The 17,535-nt window shown below is 28.4% G+C and overlaps 1 protein-coding gene across 1 annotated transcript in view; it reads right to left on the bottom strand.

The window, feature by feature from the left end:
- LOC136968257 (PAX3- and PAX7-binding protein 1) overlaps window positions 1-17,535 on the bottom strand; it is a 101,377-nt gene that overhangs the window by 31,823 nt on the left and 52,019 nt on the right. The window contains exons 9-11 of the mRNA XM_067262244.1: window positions 14,040-14,163; window positions 8,543-8,642; window positions 4,336-4,451 (exon numbers count right to left, since the gene is read on the bottom strand). Of these exons, the coding sequence (XP_067118345.1) occupies window positions 4,336-4,451; window positions 8,543-8,642; window positions 14,040-14,163 (340 nt within the window). The remainder of the gene's footprint in view (window positions 1-4,335; window positions 4,452-8,542; window positions 8,643-14,039; window positions 14,164-17,535) is intronic.

The raw sequence follows: 17,535 nt of genomic DNA, 5'->3' as shown, positions 1-17,535 counted from the left end.
GTTGAATTATGTTTAAAAAGTAAAAAAAAAAAAAAAAAAAAAAAAAAAAATGTAAAATCATGAATGAATTAATGAAAAATTTTATATAACATATACAATAAAATATCAGTTTGAAATTTTTTTCTGTTTTTATGTTTATAAGAAAAGCCAACTGAAAAGGGACCAGCAGGTCTGAAATGCATTTTGACATAGGTATACATCTCAGCAAATATAAATTGATATGTTAATATAAATTAGGCTGTTAATGTATATGCCCATTACATGAAAGTTTTGTTATTACTTACAATTATACTTCAATGAAATTTATTATTGTTGTTATTATTTTTGAAAATTGTTCTGAAAATCTATCTTAATGTATTAAATACTTAAAAGTTTTTAACTTTTGTCTTTATTTTAAATTGACACAAATTTTGAGAATTACCTCAACAGTTAAAGTGAAATTGATTTATTTGCATTTCATAAAGAGTTACTTGTTGTAAATCCTCACCTAATTACCCATGAGCAATTAGGATAGGATTTACAGTAGTTTAATGTAGTTTAATGCATTTACAGTAGTTCAAAACAAAATCACTGTTTTGAATAGAATTTTTATTAGAAAATGTTTCACTTAATTGTCCATGGGTGATTAAATGGAAGTTTCATCTGTTTCAGTCATATCTATTAGAGAACAACAAAATCAATAAATGATCACACTAGATCAGGGGTGGTGAATCTGTGACATGTAACATATCATAAAACTTTGATTTATCATCTGGCTTTTTCAATCATCCTTTCAATTTATCATCTGATTATCCTTTCTCAATCAGCTTTTTTACATTTATTCTAATTAAAACATATTTGTTTAATTTATTTAAATATTGTTATTTGAACTCTAAAACTTTGGCATGCATAAACATCTTTATAGCTAAGTATGCTCATTATATGGTATGCAAGCTCAAAAATGTTTGCCACCTCTGCACTAGATGTTTTGTACTGTAAGTATTCTGTCCAATAGCAGATGAAATTAAAATTACTAACAATTTCTAATTCTTCCAAAATTTTTGTCTGTATATTGTTTTTGACAAGACTATGTCTTGTTTATAAAATCGTACTGCTTGCTGTGTTACCAGCTTAGAGGAATGAAGGAGTACATGTCAGGAGTTGCAATTTGTAGACAGAGTATTAGGTGCCCAAATCATGCATGCATTAAAAATACCAGACTTGTAGGTAACAGGGGATTGAGAACAAAGTCAAAATAAAATACAAAATGGCGACACTCTCTACAAACAGGCAGTAGTGCGAGATTTGCACATGCGTTGCTCGTTGGGAAGTTGGAAATATGAATATTGTAAATCAAATTTTGACAAACACGTGCATTGGGAAGTTGGAAAAGTGAATGTTGCTAAATTGAGTTTTGACAAATTAATCTTTCAAAAAAACCCATATACCTGTCCCGTGTCCCGTTCACCACATATTTCTGGTTGCCACATGCGAACCTTGACAGATTGACTGGAGATATCTCGTTCCATCATCGGAACGTTTTTGAAACTAGATGGTACGTTGTTATAATTTTAGAATTTTATATTAAAACTAACTTCCAAAATATAATTTGTCTTCTTTTTACATTTATTAATATATACATATATTGTTTGTGCAAAATAATAAAATAATTTTGGACAATACAATAGCCATGATTATTTTTTTCAAAAACGGGAAATTTTCGTTAGCATAGACAAAGATTCAACCTGGAGCAACACACAACAGAGAGAAATTTCGAAATTGGATAGGTTAATTTCACCGAAAATACATCGTGGATGACCTCATGGTCTTGGCTGAGGCTGGTGAAGTTTCAAAGATCATGCTCAAAACTGATACCAAAGATTGGAAAATGAAAACATGACCCACTGTGAGCGTCGAAGTGATCCCACTTAGAAATGCGTAAGACATAGTCTTGTCCCAAATACAGCCTTGTTGTTTTACTTGTTTTTTTTTTTTAATTTTATGATGATATTCTAAGACATCATATAAAAATGGATTTTTTTCTCCATCAGTTGAATATAGTTTTCATTGCATGCCACCATAACTTTTGAAGAGAAAACATTCTTATTGGCTGTTGTTTGGCAAAATGGATTATATAGCATAGTGAAAACTAGTTTTTTTAGTACTAAGGTGTGAAAAGGAAAATGTTTCATTTTTTCATCCATGAGTGTTTAAACAAGCAATGAGCAACTGAATGAGTTTGTTTACATAAACAATTAAATGAGAATTTATGGTATTCTTATTAAAATAAGAATGCCATGATCAAATTAATAAAAATCAAATTTATAACTCAAACTAAATTTTTATTTAGTTTGAGATTTTGTAATTTTTATTCTAATAATAACAATTATATTGGTCTTGAGTGCTTATAGCCATGCAGTGAAGCCTCACACAATTTCACCATTTGTCACTTGTCCCCTTTGTGTATTTTAACTAAATATTAGTGTTGCAATGAACAGTATATTCGGCCTCAGGCTGAATACCAAATATTTGGCCAGGAGCATGGCCAAATAGCCGAATATTCGGCCAAACTATTTGGCTTGATTAACACACATATGAAAATTGGCAAGGACCCTGCTCTCTATTGACCCGCTGTCACTACGCTTTGCCAATCATGTTAATTCTTGACAGTTGTAGCAGACAGACAAGAGCCAAAGTATGTGATAAAGAAAGAGCCAAAGGCAGTATGTGATATGTGATAATATCAAATGTGGATGACAATGAAATGACCTACACGTGTAAATAACGAAAAAAGAACAGAGAAGGACCACGAAGTGAAAATGTGAAAATAAATATGAAATTGAGTTGATAACATAATCGAACAAGTCGAGGCAGCTTACTGGCACAAAATTCGCGACCATCAATGCCAAATAATTGTTTTCATAGACTTCGGAAAGCTAAATGCCTGTAATGAAAATCACTTAGCACGCACAGGCAAAAGCCTGGGGCTGTTCAGGCTACCAAGCTGTCTCAAATCTGTGAAATTATAACTGTGACTTATACCGACGTCCTACCAGTCTCTTTTCTCTGTTATCACCAGGCTATGAGTCAAGTAATTGTAAAATGGGAAATCTACAATGGAACAGTGACGAATTGAAAGTATCGTCTGCGCACGTTATGATGTATGCATAGGCATACATAGACTAGAGTGATAGAGGAAAAAGAAAAGGAAGAGCAAAGATAAGCGCTTAAAAAGAAGGATAGGCAGACCCTCAGATGTGTAACGATTCTCGAATAAACAAGTGTGTATGTGTGCTGATCTTTATAATTATAAATTGTGAATACATGTGACAAATATTATTTTGTTTTTTTATTTTGTGCAGGTTATAAGTTATAAATAAATATAAACAAACAACACTAACCCGATAACATTAAATCTAAATACCAAAATGATTAATTTACTGTGTTTTTGTTATTTCTTATTCCTGTTTTTAGGTATTCGCTATTTAGCGGAATAGTAACCGAATATTCATTGCATCACTACTAAACATTAAAAAATGCTTTGTACTGATTTTGAAAAGTTTTGCAACTTTGTTATTTAAATTACACTGTTATCTTTCATAGGATCCAAGACAAGATAGGTTTTTCACTCATGAAAAGAAGGGATTGAAGGTGCATGACATATAAACCAACAAATATGCCACTAATGATTGATTATCTGTACTCCACTTCAACTGTACTTAGTAATTACATAGCAGAAGTAAGTTATAGCATGATGCAATGTTTGTATCTACACCCTATACACATTATAATACAAAATTTATTATATTTTTAAAGTAATAAACATGTAACACCTGTTACATGTTTATTACTTTTTTTAAGATAAAACCTCTAACAATTATCTATAAACATAACCTATGATTAGATTTAGAATCAGACTGAGGAAGATTATAGCAAATAAAAAAAACATGAAATAATTATTTATGGTAAATTAAATTTAATAAATTACAAATACTTTTTTAGAAGTATTAAAAAATTTTAAAGAATTTTATATTACACAAGAGTTTTTAACTTTTATGTTTTTAAAATAATATCAATTTAAAAAATAAATATATATATTAAAACATATTCTATGACCTTGTTTCTGTACTTATTACTTAAAAATACATTAAAACTATGGAGGCTGAACTTGCACAAACCAATGATCAAGATCTGTTCACATGAACATAGATCTGAAAATTTGCTGGTGCAATATGTAGAAATAATTGGCATCATAGAAAGAAATTCAATATACTGTAATAAATTTGGTATATTAAAGTAAATAAGCTGACAAGAATTTATATGTAAAAATCATTTAAAAATCAGGAATTTATTTACTTTGTTGTTCTTTATGTTTCAAGACATCAATATCTATTTCTTCATCATCTGATGACATACCATCATGATGTTTAACAATTAAATTCTTAATTTCTCTGGCTTTTCTTCTTCTCATCCTAAAATATTTTAAATTTCTAATTAATCTAACTAATATTAGATTTAATAATAAATTTACTAGTAAAACAAAAATTATTTCCTGTTCAACAATTAATATTAGAGTAACAAAAATTTTGAAATTAATAGAAATTAGTTAATTTTAAAAAAATTATCAAATCACATCAGTGATAATATATATTATATAAATAATAACAAAACTATCTACTTGATTTCACCAAATAATAATAGTTTCATAATGATTTTTAGCATTTTACTTCCTGATATCCACAGACATGTGCATGATGTGGCAGTCATACAAAGTTCAAATGCTCACAACTTCTGATAAGTGCATCTTTTGAAATAAATATTTTAGGTAAAAGCAAGTCAGACAACAAGGTGTTGGAAGATATTTCTGTGAGTAGGAACATCAGTGGCATTAAAAATATGAAATTGGCTTAAATATGTCACAGACTGCAGGCAAGTATGTGGAATAAATGTTATCAAAAAGAAGTGTGTGTGGTTAATGCAACAAGTTTACCAAAGACTAAGATCAGGTGTAGAATGAATCCTGTGAACATATTTAGACAACTGCTGTGACAGAAGTCACATTGAGGAGATTATTTTGAAGAACAGAAGAATGAAAGTATATAAAATTGCTGCAATTATCAACAGCCTGGCTAGTGTTGAAACAATCATTCAGAAATATTTTCTGTTCAGAAAAGTGTCTATACAATGGATATCTAAAGCACTGACTTTTGATTGAAAGGCAGTATATGTCAATGTCTGCAAGAGAAACTTGCTCAAGAAAAAGTTCTTTGAAGCAGAAGGAGACTAATTTTTGCAACAGCTGTGAAGTCCTCAGCCATCACTTACAGTCCAAATTTAATTCCAAGCAATTTTTATCTGTTTGGATCTTTAAAAGAACACTTAGAAAAAAATTTGCAACAAAAATCCCTGCAGGATTATATCCTGAATTAACTTCAACAACAAGGAAAAAGTTTTAGCTTTTGAAAAGTTATTAAATGGCATCTTTTAGAATTCAATAAGATAAAACTTTTATTTAAATATGGAAAAATGTGCGTAATTTTTTATATTGTTCATAGCATTATTTTCTGGTGAAAAATACAATTTTAAGACAATAGACAATACTAGAAGTTTTCAAAACTATCAGAGTTGAATCACCATTTAAACTGAAATAAAAATAGAAATTTTTAATATTTTATGAACAATAATAATTAATATTCATATTTCAATAGTTTAATAAATAAATAAAAAACAGAGTCATTAATAAATTTATTTTACTTTATTTTATACTCATCATGATAATAATACTTTAAAAATCTCCAAACCACAATCAAAACCCATAACTGTAAAAAAATTATACTTTAGTAGAGTGAACATTTTGAAATCTTCATTCCAATAAAGCATAACAATTTTTTAAAGCATTTTAAAATCTAATTGATTGATTTATTAATTAAAGCAAAGCAATAACAGTATAAATCAACCACAATTATGCATATTATGTGTGAGTCTGATCTGCAATGGGTTGATCAGTATATGGGTGAGAGATGAAGAATAATGTCCATGCTACTCACAATAAATTGTAACGTATTATAAAAACAGGTTTGAACTTGAATCATCTAGCAATAGGATAACACTTATAGCACAGCTATTTGGCTGACAAATTTTAAAAAAACTCAAGTTTTATCACATTTATGCAATTATTATAATTGTAAATCATGTTTCATATTATATTTTCATAATTACCATATTTTACGGACTATAAGACGCACCTGAATTTTGGAGGCAATTTTTCAAAGAAAAAAGTGCGCTATAAGACGCTACGGACTATAAGACGCACCTGAATTTTGGAGGCAATTTTTCGAAGAAAAAAGTGCATCTTATAGTCCGTAAAATATGGTAATGTTTGATATAAAATTTAGATTATTTAATATTTTACAAATCTGAAAATTTTTTGTTTATTAATTAACATATTACTGTATTTTTGTTATAAGAAAATATATCAGAATTTATAAAACATTTGGAGAAATGAGATATGACTTCATTAATGCAAGTCCAGCATAAATCAACCATTCAAGAAATGTTGTATTTAAGTTTGCATATACTTATCATTATTATTATGAAACTAAAGAAATGAATACATCAAATGGTTTGCTGTAAGATGATGAACATTGGCTTTATTATGTGTAAGCACTGTTTTCATTTGTCTTCTTAATATAGTAATTTACATTCATGTATATTTTATTCTACTTGATCTAGGAATCATTATGTCAACATGAGGGCATTTAGGTTTCATCTACTGCTAACAGATCCAGGCCCCTAGGATTCTACTAACATAACTTTCATCTAATTAAATTCAGGGATCTTTTAAAATAAATTTTTGAAATATATGTCTTATGTCAGATAAGACATAATTAAAGATAAAAATCTGACAGAAGATAAAATTAAAAAAGATAAAATTATAGTAAGTAGAGAATAATTATTTTCAAGATATGCACAGAAATTTTTGATAAACAACCAAAAGGAAAGTTTTCAGAATAAAATTAAAACATTACTTTTCACAACTACTGTATGTATGAATGCAATAGAGAAGAATCTCAAAAATCAACATATGAAGAGAACATCTCTACATTGTTCAATGAATGATGAATCCTTATACTATTAAAGACCCAATGGACTGTAATAATGAATACAACAAATAGAATACTGAAATTATGTTTTTCCTCCCTCATTCAATTATTGTTTAAAAAATATTTATACAAAGATTTATACTATTGTTTCTAATTTTAAAGTTATTTAATAATACAGTCAAACCCTGTTTATTTATTTTTCAGCTGTATGTTTTTTGCAATTATACATTAAATATTTTGTGCACAGTACTTTCTTCATTATAAAACACTTCAGTTGTATGTTTTCAATTTATATAATTTTGCACTTATATGTCATATTTTTCAGTACCATACAGCTTAGTTTACACTGACAGTGAATCACCAGTAAATGGAAAAAGCAAAGCAAATAATAATGTACATTATATGTGGTGCCATTTTCAGGGAATTTTCCCATTTAGAAAATCGTTCTACAGTCCAACATATAAAAATTTTCACTTTCCACATTCTGCAGTGTGAACCAATTTCATTAAGTGAATAAAAATTGCTTTCTGGTTTTTCATTCATTCTCACTATTCACTGTCAATGAGAGCTAACCTTTAGAATGACTCTTCATTCTTTCACAATTAAAGTTAGATGGAAGGCAAGAACGAGTCCATCAAAAAAACAAGAAAGAAAGAAAACTTGATCAATTTTTTTAGAACTACATCACTTAATTTTACACTGTTTTATCTTTCCTTTTATATGTTGTTCAAATGTGTTATATAGCACATATAATAAATTAAAACTTCTTTGTTAAGAATAACATGTACAAATTCAGTTGTACATTGTTAATTTGTGCTGCAACATACTTTAGAAACAACTATATTCATTCTGAAAGTAATTCAAATGTAGTTTCATTTGTATATTTTTCTCAGTTCCTTTGAGTAATGTATAAACAGGGTTAGAATGTACTGTATTTTATAGTGTGCTCAAATTTTATCTAAATTAATATAAAACAGATTTCCACACTAGTTTTAAAAAATGATACAAATAAACAAAAAAGGTAAAAATGTCACTTTTAATTCTGATTTTATTAGCAAAATGATGAGAACTACTGCTATTGCATTTAGACAAGGAAATACTAGACACCAAAAATTTAATCCTACACTATTGTTTTGGTGTCTAGACCCAAACATATATATATATTAATCATCAAAACTCACTTAATAGTGAAGAAAAAAGGATTGTTTATAACTAATATGCATGTAGCATGATAATTATGTGATATCTTATATTTCTCAGTTATTTAAAATTTCTCTTGTAATTTTATGCTACCAAAGCCAAAATACAGTGTTTTTTGATTAAATAAAATAAATTAATTTTAGCAATATAGCTCTCAGATTACAGCTACAACTGAGTATTTTCAGATTATAATTTATTTTAAAAAATACGTAAATTTATGATTTTAAAATCATCAAATACTGTGAATATAAAAAAATTACCTGCGACCTTCTCTTTCAGCCACTCTTCTAAGTTTTACTTCATCCTGGATAACTGATTTACCATCCAACATTTCTAAGTTTGATCCACGGAATCCTTTTGCTAATTATAAAATTTATGTACATGAATACATGAATAAACAATATAATACTCAGTAAAACAATTTTAAAAATTCAGTTATTTTATAACTAAAAAATGTCTAATAACTCAAAAATGGATTACATATATAATTGATAAGTTAATTAATTATATATATTATTTATTTATTTTACAAATAGCATGTAATTAAACAAGAATGATAATATATTAATCTTATGTTTCTATTTCTAACATAAATGTGATCTAATAAATCTAATTATAGTTAAATGTAGCAAATTTACTATTTTTACTGTCAATTAAGTTTTTTTATTTAATGCATATACAAGTATCGCTTGCTTAACCTATTTCATGCTAAAATTTTTTTTCTGTTGCAGGTCTCTCCAGGTTGAATTTTTGTCAATATTAAGCCTTGTGAAAATTCCAAATTTTAGAGAAAATAAACTTGGCTATTGTATTGTCCAAAATTATTTTTTATTTTGCACAAACAAAATAGACATATTAATAAATATAAAAACAAAAAAATTATATTTTTGAAATTAGTTTTAATGTAAAAATTATGCCAACTAGCGACATCTAATTTCAAAAATGTCCCAATGCAGAAAAAAGATATCTTGGGTCCACAGGTCAATGTGTCAATGTCATTATTTTTCAACCTGAGATATTTCAGGAATACCAGGGAATAGGTTAATGCAAGATTTGATTAATGCACAAAATTAATTGCAGCAATTCCTTTATATACATGGCAGATGTTTTAATTTACGGGACTTTACCAGCTGTCTTTATTTAACATATACACCATATTTTGATTAATGCAATTTTGATATACTCAGTAGGATCGAGGGATTAATTATCTGTGTTAATCAAGGGATATATGTATTACATTAAACACTTTCATAAAAAGGTAATCAAATAATTCTGGAAGTAGGCCTACACTTTGTCATGAATTGCATGCTTCCTATTAAAAGCACTTCTACTGCAATGATGAATAATGATACTTTTTCAGAACTTCTTGTTCTTTACCAGAAAATATAGTTTTTAATCAAAATAATTACATCATTGTTATACATATTTAGTTTTAAAAAAGCAATGTGATATTTAAGTCAAATAAAGTTTATATAAAATGTGATATAATATATTACTAAAATGTACTTAATAATTATTAACTAATATTGGTTATTTTCCATTAATTATTAACTAATAATGGTTATTATATAGCCTTGTTCTGCCAGTTCTTGAAGGCTATGCCACTATTAGTTAATAATTATTAACTAATAGTGGCTATTTTCTTTTTGTTGCATCCTTCAGCTGGCAAAGAACTTTGATCTGGGTACACCATATGTATTGTCTGGCCTGGAGAAGCAGGCTCATGGTAGACACACCCTTCATGATAAAAAAACCTACCAATATGGCCTTGACATCATTCTGACTTTGCCATACCTCTTTGATGTAGAAATTCATACATTAAGAAAGCATTAATCTAAATTAATATTCTGAATAAACTGCAAACTAATGACAAAACTTTTGTCAGTGATATATACATGGCTGGTCTGAGCTGTAGGTGCACTAAACAGTCACCTAGGACACAAAAATTTAGGGATGGCATAACCAGCATCAGTTAAGGGTGTCTAGAGCACATCATAAAGGGTATCTAAAGCTACATCATGTACATATGATGTAGAAATTCAAGCAGCATCCATTAGGAAGACTAGTTTTTTTTGTTTCAGGGTTATAAGTATAAGCACATGACTCACATCCAGTGTTTTTCAGAAAAAAGGTTATTGTTAGTGTTTCAGGTCTGAATCTTTTCTAATTCTTGCAGCCTGAATGTATTCCATATTTTCAGGTTTCCCGCTTGTCAAAGGACTTCCAGAACATGGATTGCTTACAATGGATTTCTAATAATCTTTAATGTATCAGTATCACAATTTTATTTGGACTTCACTCATTGAATCATCCCAATAACTTTCTTTATCATTTAAATTTTTGCAGACAAATGCCCAAGTTTGAAGAAAATCTGCAAAACTTGTTGCAGATTTTCTGATCTAATTTTTAGCAACATAGCCAGCATGTTAAAGGGTGCTCTAGATACCCTTAACTGATGCTGGTTATGCCATCCCTAAATTTTTGTGTCCTAGGTGACTGTTTAGTGCACCTACAGCTCAGACCAGCCATGTATATATCACTGACAAAAGTTTTGTCATTAGTTTGCAGTTTATTCACTATATTAATTTAGATTAATGCTTTCTTAAGTATGTTTCTAATCATAACTTGTCTTCAGAATGCAGAATGTGTTAGCATCTTACAAATAAACAGAGTACAGTATAGAGTAAACAATTTGCATTATATTCTGTGCTTAATATATTTACATAATACACTGACACTCCAGTAGTAAAGTTTAATATTTACACTATAAAATGAATATTCATTAGGTTCTAAAGTATTTCAAACATTCTATGCTCAAACTTTAGAACCTGAAGATGGGGGCTTAAGACCACCAAAAACATTCATTCTATAGAGTGAATATTGAACTTTACTGTTGGAGTGTGGGTATATTACAAGATTAGTATTTCTCCAGTTACAATAGTAGTAGTATTTAAAGTGCTTCATTATTTGTAAGATATCATGTTTTGTATAATTTCACAGTGTTTTAAAGACATTATGTTATTTCAAAATTTATGATTAATCTGTTTACCTGACAAATGACAAGTCATCATTATTTTTGCATCTAGTAATGATTAAAGTTCATTAGTAATGAATTAACTGGATTATGTGTAATTTTTTCATTTCTGAAATATTCTGAAAATTTAATGATAAATAAGCTAGTAATCAAATACAGTAAGACCCGCTTAACACATACATACAAGAAAAACATTGGCCGTACACAAAGTGTTTAGCCAACAGAAAAGAGGGTAAGGGTAAGGGGAGGGAAAGAAGGAGGGAGAGGAGATAGACAGTAGAAAAAGGTAGGATCCCTCTGAACAGCATACATAAGGCTACAGTACCTTCTATGTTTGATGTTGGCATGCAGTTTTTAGGTAGCAAGGCCGTTGTCCCCTGAAGGGTCTAAAAGAAAACCTGAGTGTAGCAAACAACAATAATTGAGTGCTGCCACAAATAGATAAGTGTAGAAGTTAGTGCCAAGTGGCTATTAGTAGGAAGACTTATCTATTTAATATATTTAATAAAACTGAATGCGATCATGAATCTTAATACTACTTAACAGCTAGACAGACAGTGCGAAAAGCAAATGAACACAATGACAAACTAGAACAAAGACAAATGAGCAAGACTTCAAATTTTATTATTATTATTTTTTTTTATGTATTTATTTAATTATTATTTTTTTTTTAAACATTAACTTTCTCACTAACTAAACTAACCTACCATAACCTAGAATGAACCTAACCAGACTAGGAATGCATCCCCGCTTAACATGGGATGCATTCCTAGACAACAAAGTGCTAAACAAAACAGCGTTATAGGCCATTTTAACATAGAGTAAATAGGGAAAAGGGAACATGTGACCAAAAATAAACAGAATTTATTCTAATTTTAAGTTATTTTTATATTAATTTGCATATTAATATATGTTAAATAACATAAAAATATGCACTCAGAAATGTAAAGTTCACTTTTTGTAATGAAGGTCCTGACTCTTCTGAAATTTCTTGTTTTTTTTTTTTTTTTGCAATAAAGTTTCATTTGTTGCTTTTTTCTTTCCTTAAGCAAATGTCGGTAGCAAGCAATTGCATCCAAAATGCCTCGTCCTGCTTTTGCACTCCTATCAAAATCTATATCATTTGCTACAATTTGATCAATGATTTCAGTTATCGTTACCAAACTTTTACTAAGGAAATCTATAGAGAAATTCTTCGGTTTCTTTGTTTTCAGAATCAATATTTTCCAGTTCTACATGAATTCCTTGTTCTGCCAGTTCTTGAAGATGGTCGTTGATAAGGCTCTCACCAGAAACCTGGAGTAACTCCTCAATATCCTGGTCATCTACATCTAGTCTTGTTGTATTGATTAGGTTGACAATTTGGTCAACGATAGGCTCTTCTCATTGAGAATTCTTGGATACCCTTGGCCATACCTTCTTCCACACTCCATTCATGCATTTATCAGTTAATTCTTGCCAAACAAAGTCGATATTGCCTATGGCATCCATGTTGTTATATTTTTTCCATAATTGCACCAAACTAACCTAGATTTAAGGAAAGTACAGCACTACAACGAATTGCCACCTTTTGCTGATTGATTTGTGTTTGGGAATAATCATTTTAAATACGAATCAATGAAATGCTGCAATAATTTGAATCAGCATAAATTTTGAGCTTTTTTTGGGCTTTGAGCAGACCGTGTTATATCAAATCAGTGTTAAGCAGGGTCTTACTGTATTTTAACAATTTTAGTAATCAATTATGTAAAAAATTAAACTTTTAATATATTTATATGAAAATGTAACTATTTACTAAAAAATAACTTCATTCAAAGTCTGTCAAGATCCCAAATCAAAATAAACTAGATATGTAAAAGATATCTAAAAAAATATTTTTTTAAATTAAAAAAAAATACCACTTTTCTTATTTTAATACTGTGAAGGCATTTATTTCATCTTTTTATTTAAATCAGCTTTTTTATTTACTTGTGATAATTTCATCCTTACCTTTCCTAATCGTTTCCAGCATTTATTTCAATACCAATTATTCATGATAATTGCTATAATAATAGTCGGTTTAATAATATTTTTATTTTCGTTTAAAATTATATATATTTTTAAAACAATAGACATAATATTACCCCTATGCAGATGCAAATTAGTTTTCCTTGGTATTTTATTATTTTCCTACAACAAATATTTATCAGATATTCACAGTGTGTATTAAATAACAAAAATAAACTATAAGAAATCTAAACAAACACACAAAATTTACATTACTTCAAATACATATGACTTTGTTAACATATCTTTTAGAATTGTAAGTTAAAACTATCTACTAAAATAGTACGTTCACTGAATTTTTAAAAATGATTTCAAATCTAATATATGTACAGTACATTTATTTTATTATCAATAAATGACATTAATGAAAGTTTAAAATGATAAACAAATAAATAAAACATTTAACAATGAAAATTATTATGAATTTCTTTACAAAATAATTTATATACTGTTTCATTGTATTGATATAATATAAACTGAAATATACTGTACTACACCTTATTACTAATACAATTTATTAAGATTTTCAAAATGGCAACTGTAACTTTTCTTCTTTGTAATTATATATAAAAATTATAATCATCATTCTCACAAAATTGTTAGCAGAATAATTATATTTGTTATGTGAAGTAAAATATTAAATATCAATATATTATTATTTTTAGAAAAGGACTTACTAGAAATTATGGAATATTCATCAGCTTGATCTCTAATGTCTTGTTGTCGTCTTTGAACAAATTTTTCTGCTCTGGCCTTCAACAATTCATTCATTTGTTTTTCTATAATTTCAATTTTTGCAACCTAAAAAAAAAACATAATTTGTTATTATTTGTATAAGATATGACAATGATTGTTATTACATAAACTATCATTACTTAAGAATCCCTTTTACAATTGAATTTTTAATCTGCAATTTGTTTTAAGTAAAAACAAAAAATTTTTTTTGTAACAACCAAATTAGCAAATATGAACATTCAACTGATCAACAATATTGAAAAAATATTAATAATTTTTCACTTTCTTTTAATTTTATTTTAGAAATGAAATATAAATTTGCAGATTATTGTCAACTAGATTATTTAATAATTCAAACATTCAACTAAGTTTATATAATTTTATTCTATTTATTATAAAAATGAATAAAACAAGTAATTTCAACTGTTAAAAATTTTGCAAACTACATTTATAAAATTTTTTTTTTTTTTTTTATAGAATTTTATTTATTATTTATAAAAGAAAATACACTCATTGCCATAAAAATTAGCTTACCAAGAAGGAGTTGTCAGAATCGAATGAAATTATGTGTGAGAGTGTAACTGTGATATAAGTAAGTGATTACAAAATGAAAGCAAAAGGATCATTAATTGCAGAAAAAACTACAAATGAAAGGAGGTTCTAGTATCTTGTTAGACCACCTCTAGCATGAATACATGATGTAATACAGGCGAGCCTGGAGGCATACAGATGCCATATGGTATCCTGTGACATCTCAGTCTACAGTTGCTGCAAGTGGTCCTCTAGTTCAGCTAAATTCCTAGGCTGTCCAACTTGGCATCTCAGGTGATCCCAGATATGTTCAATCAGTAACAAACCAGGAAAACCAGGAAAGTGTAACAATATGGTGAAAGCAGTCCTGTGACAACCTTGCTGTGTTTGACCAAGCATTATTCTGTTGGAAAATGGCTCTTGGAAGTCTTGCCATGAGAGGCAACACATATGGCTGCAAGATATCTACTAGAGCTGGCTGACTGTCATATGTGATGGCACCCCCAGACCATCACACCAGCTTGGGGGTAGTGTGCCACTCCAAAGCGTACATAGGATTGAGACATTCATCACAAGCCTCCAGATTCAAACATGGCCATTGTCAGTTTCCAAACTGAATCTAGATTCGTCATTGTAGATGACCCAGTTTCATTCCATTGAATTACAATCCCATTGGGAGCAACATCATTCCAAACGGAGGCAACAGTGGGAGGTGTCAACGGCAGCACACATAATAGCTGCAGCAATATCAAATGTTCCTCACCTAGGTGTCTTGAAATGGTATGGACAGACATAGGAGACACCTGTAATGATGGTGCCACCTGTGTCTCGATGGTAGACAACGATACGATCAATTGTGTGTATGCTTGTCGGAAGACCAAACAATCCTCTTGGTCTGCTGAGGGTGTCCTGACCGTGAGAACTGTGTGTGCGAGCTTTCTCTCATCCACTGGTCCCAACACCTCCTCACAGTGTTGTCAAAATGGTCTAGGTGGCAAGCTATTCAGCAAGATGACCAACTGACTTCTCTCAACCCAATGATCCTTCTCCTCTCAAATTCAGTTAGTTCTTCATATGGTCTTTGCAGCATAAAAGGCATCTCTAGTGATACAGAGTCCCTCTGAAACAGGTAAACTACACACAAGATGCCTTTGCATGCTTTTTTTTTTATAAGCCAAGGAGGACACACCTTAACACTCTCTGCTGGCATTATGCAAGAAGCCATCATGCTATAACTCTAATTATTTCCAGAACTGTTTAAGACTTATTTGCATGCCAAGTTTCACAGCCATATGACAACTCCTTGGTATGTTAAGTTTTATGGTAATGAGTGTAATTTAATTCCTATATTAACGATTTTGTATAAAAATAAAACAGTAATATCCAATCATAATTTAATACATACAAAAATTTAATAATTATTACCACTAATTTTTTTTAAAATTCTTTCTAATGTCATTAAGAGAGCAATTGTGTCACTTATAAAATTTTATTAACTATTGGCTTTCTTATCATAAAGTAATCCTAGAATTTACTTCATTAGTACTAATGCTAATATTTTAACCTTAGATTCAATTTGAATGAATTTTAAGATTAAAATATTTTTATTTCTTTAAAATATTAAATAAAATTTCCCTACAGTTTATTATTAATAAAAATTTAGTGATAAATTTAAATGTAAAAATAAAACATTAAACATTATTATTTTTACATTAAAATTAATCATTCTTGTAGACATAAAATGTGCTTATAAAATTTGATTGTCAACAATTCTAAAATTTTGCAATAAATTAAAATAATTAGACTTTTAGATTTTTATTTCATTTTTTTCATTAAATATAAAACTAAAATTATATATTTATTATATTATGTATTTAAATTTGCTTCTTTTATATCTGAATCATTCTTTATTCCATTCTAAATAATTTTTTATACAAATTTAAAAAAAGAAAAAAAACAAGACTGTAATATTCAAAATACCTATTACTTATTAACGGATGACCTATCTAGTTATATACAAATAATCAATTCAGATAAATGTAATATAGTAAATCTCATAATTCACTGTTTTTTATATTCTAGTGAAATATGTTTAACAAAATTGCATATTTAAATTTATTAATTACAGTTTATAAAATAAAAGAAATAGAATTTACAGTCAAATCTCAGTTTTCAAACACAATTTGTTCCTAAAAGTTGTTCTAAAACTGAAACAAATTTTTCCATAAGAAGCAATAGAAAATAGATTAATCTGTTCCCAACTACCAAAATAAAGCCTTTTTAAAATCTTTTTATCTGTATTTCTGCACAAAAATACAATGTAACATTATATATAATACATTTTTGTTATTTAATTTAACTTAAGCACCTTTAAACACAAATTTGTGGATGCCATTTATATTTTGTGAATGTAAATTAATGCAGTTTTTATTAATTAATTTGATTTAAATTCAACTGCAGTGTGTAACAAAAAACAGAAATATAAACATTGAAATCTAATTTAAATAGCATCATTATCAATAATTCATGATATGACGTCTTATGATGTGCCACTAATTTCTGAATGAGTAGTCCTGTTGTTGATTGATTGGAGTGTTGACTTTTTTAACATAGGAAGTATAGGATTTGACCATCTGTCTCTCTCTAATTTGTGGTTGACTCTTGACAAGTAGCTTGATCAGTAACCGAGTTCTTGTACGAAAACTGGGACAATTAAGTGTTTAAAATTCTGTTCATGAACTAATTTATTTGAAAAGCGAGTTGTTCAAAAACCAAGGAAGTCCTTTCTTTGTACATGCCCTAAATAATACCAATCATATTACTGAATAACTAATAATTAAATAATTTAGAGAGTGAAATGAAAAAAACTAATTGAAAACAGAAAATTAAAAAATTTAAAAGCATCCA

This window comes from Centruroides vittatus, unplaced genomic scaffold, assembly GCF_030686945.1.
Source record: "Centruroides vittatus isolate TY-2023 unplaced genomic scaffold, ASM3068694v2 contig_1422, whole genome shotgun sequence".
Classification (NCBI taxonomy): domain Eukaryota; kingdom Metazoa; phylum Arthropoda; class Arachnida; order Scorpiones; family Buthidae; genus Centruroides; species Centruroides vittatus.
This window is presented reverse-complemented; position numbering and strand designations above follow the sequence as displayed.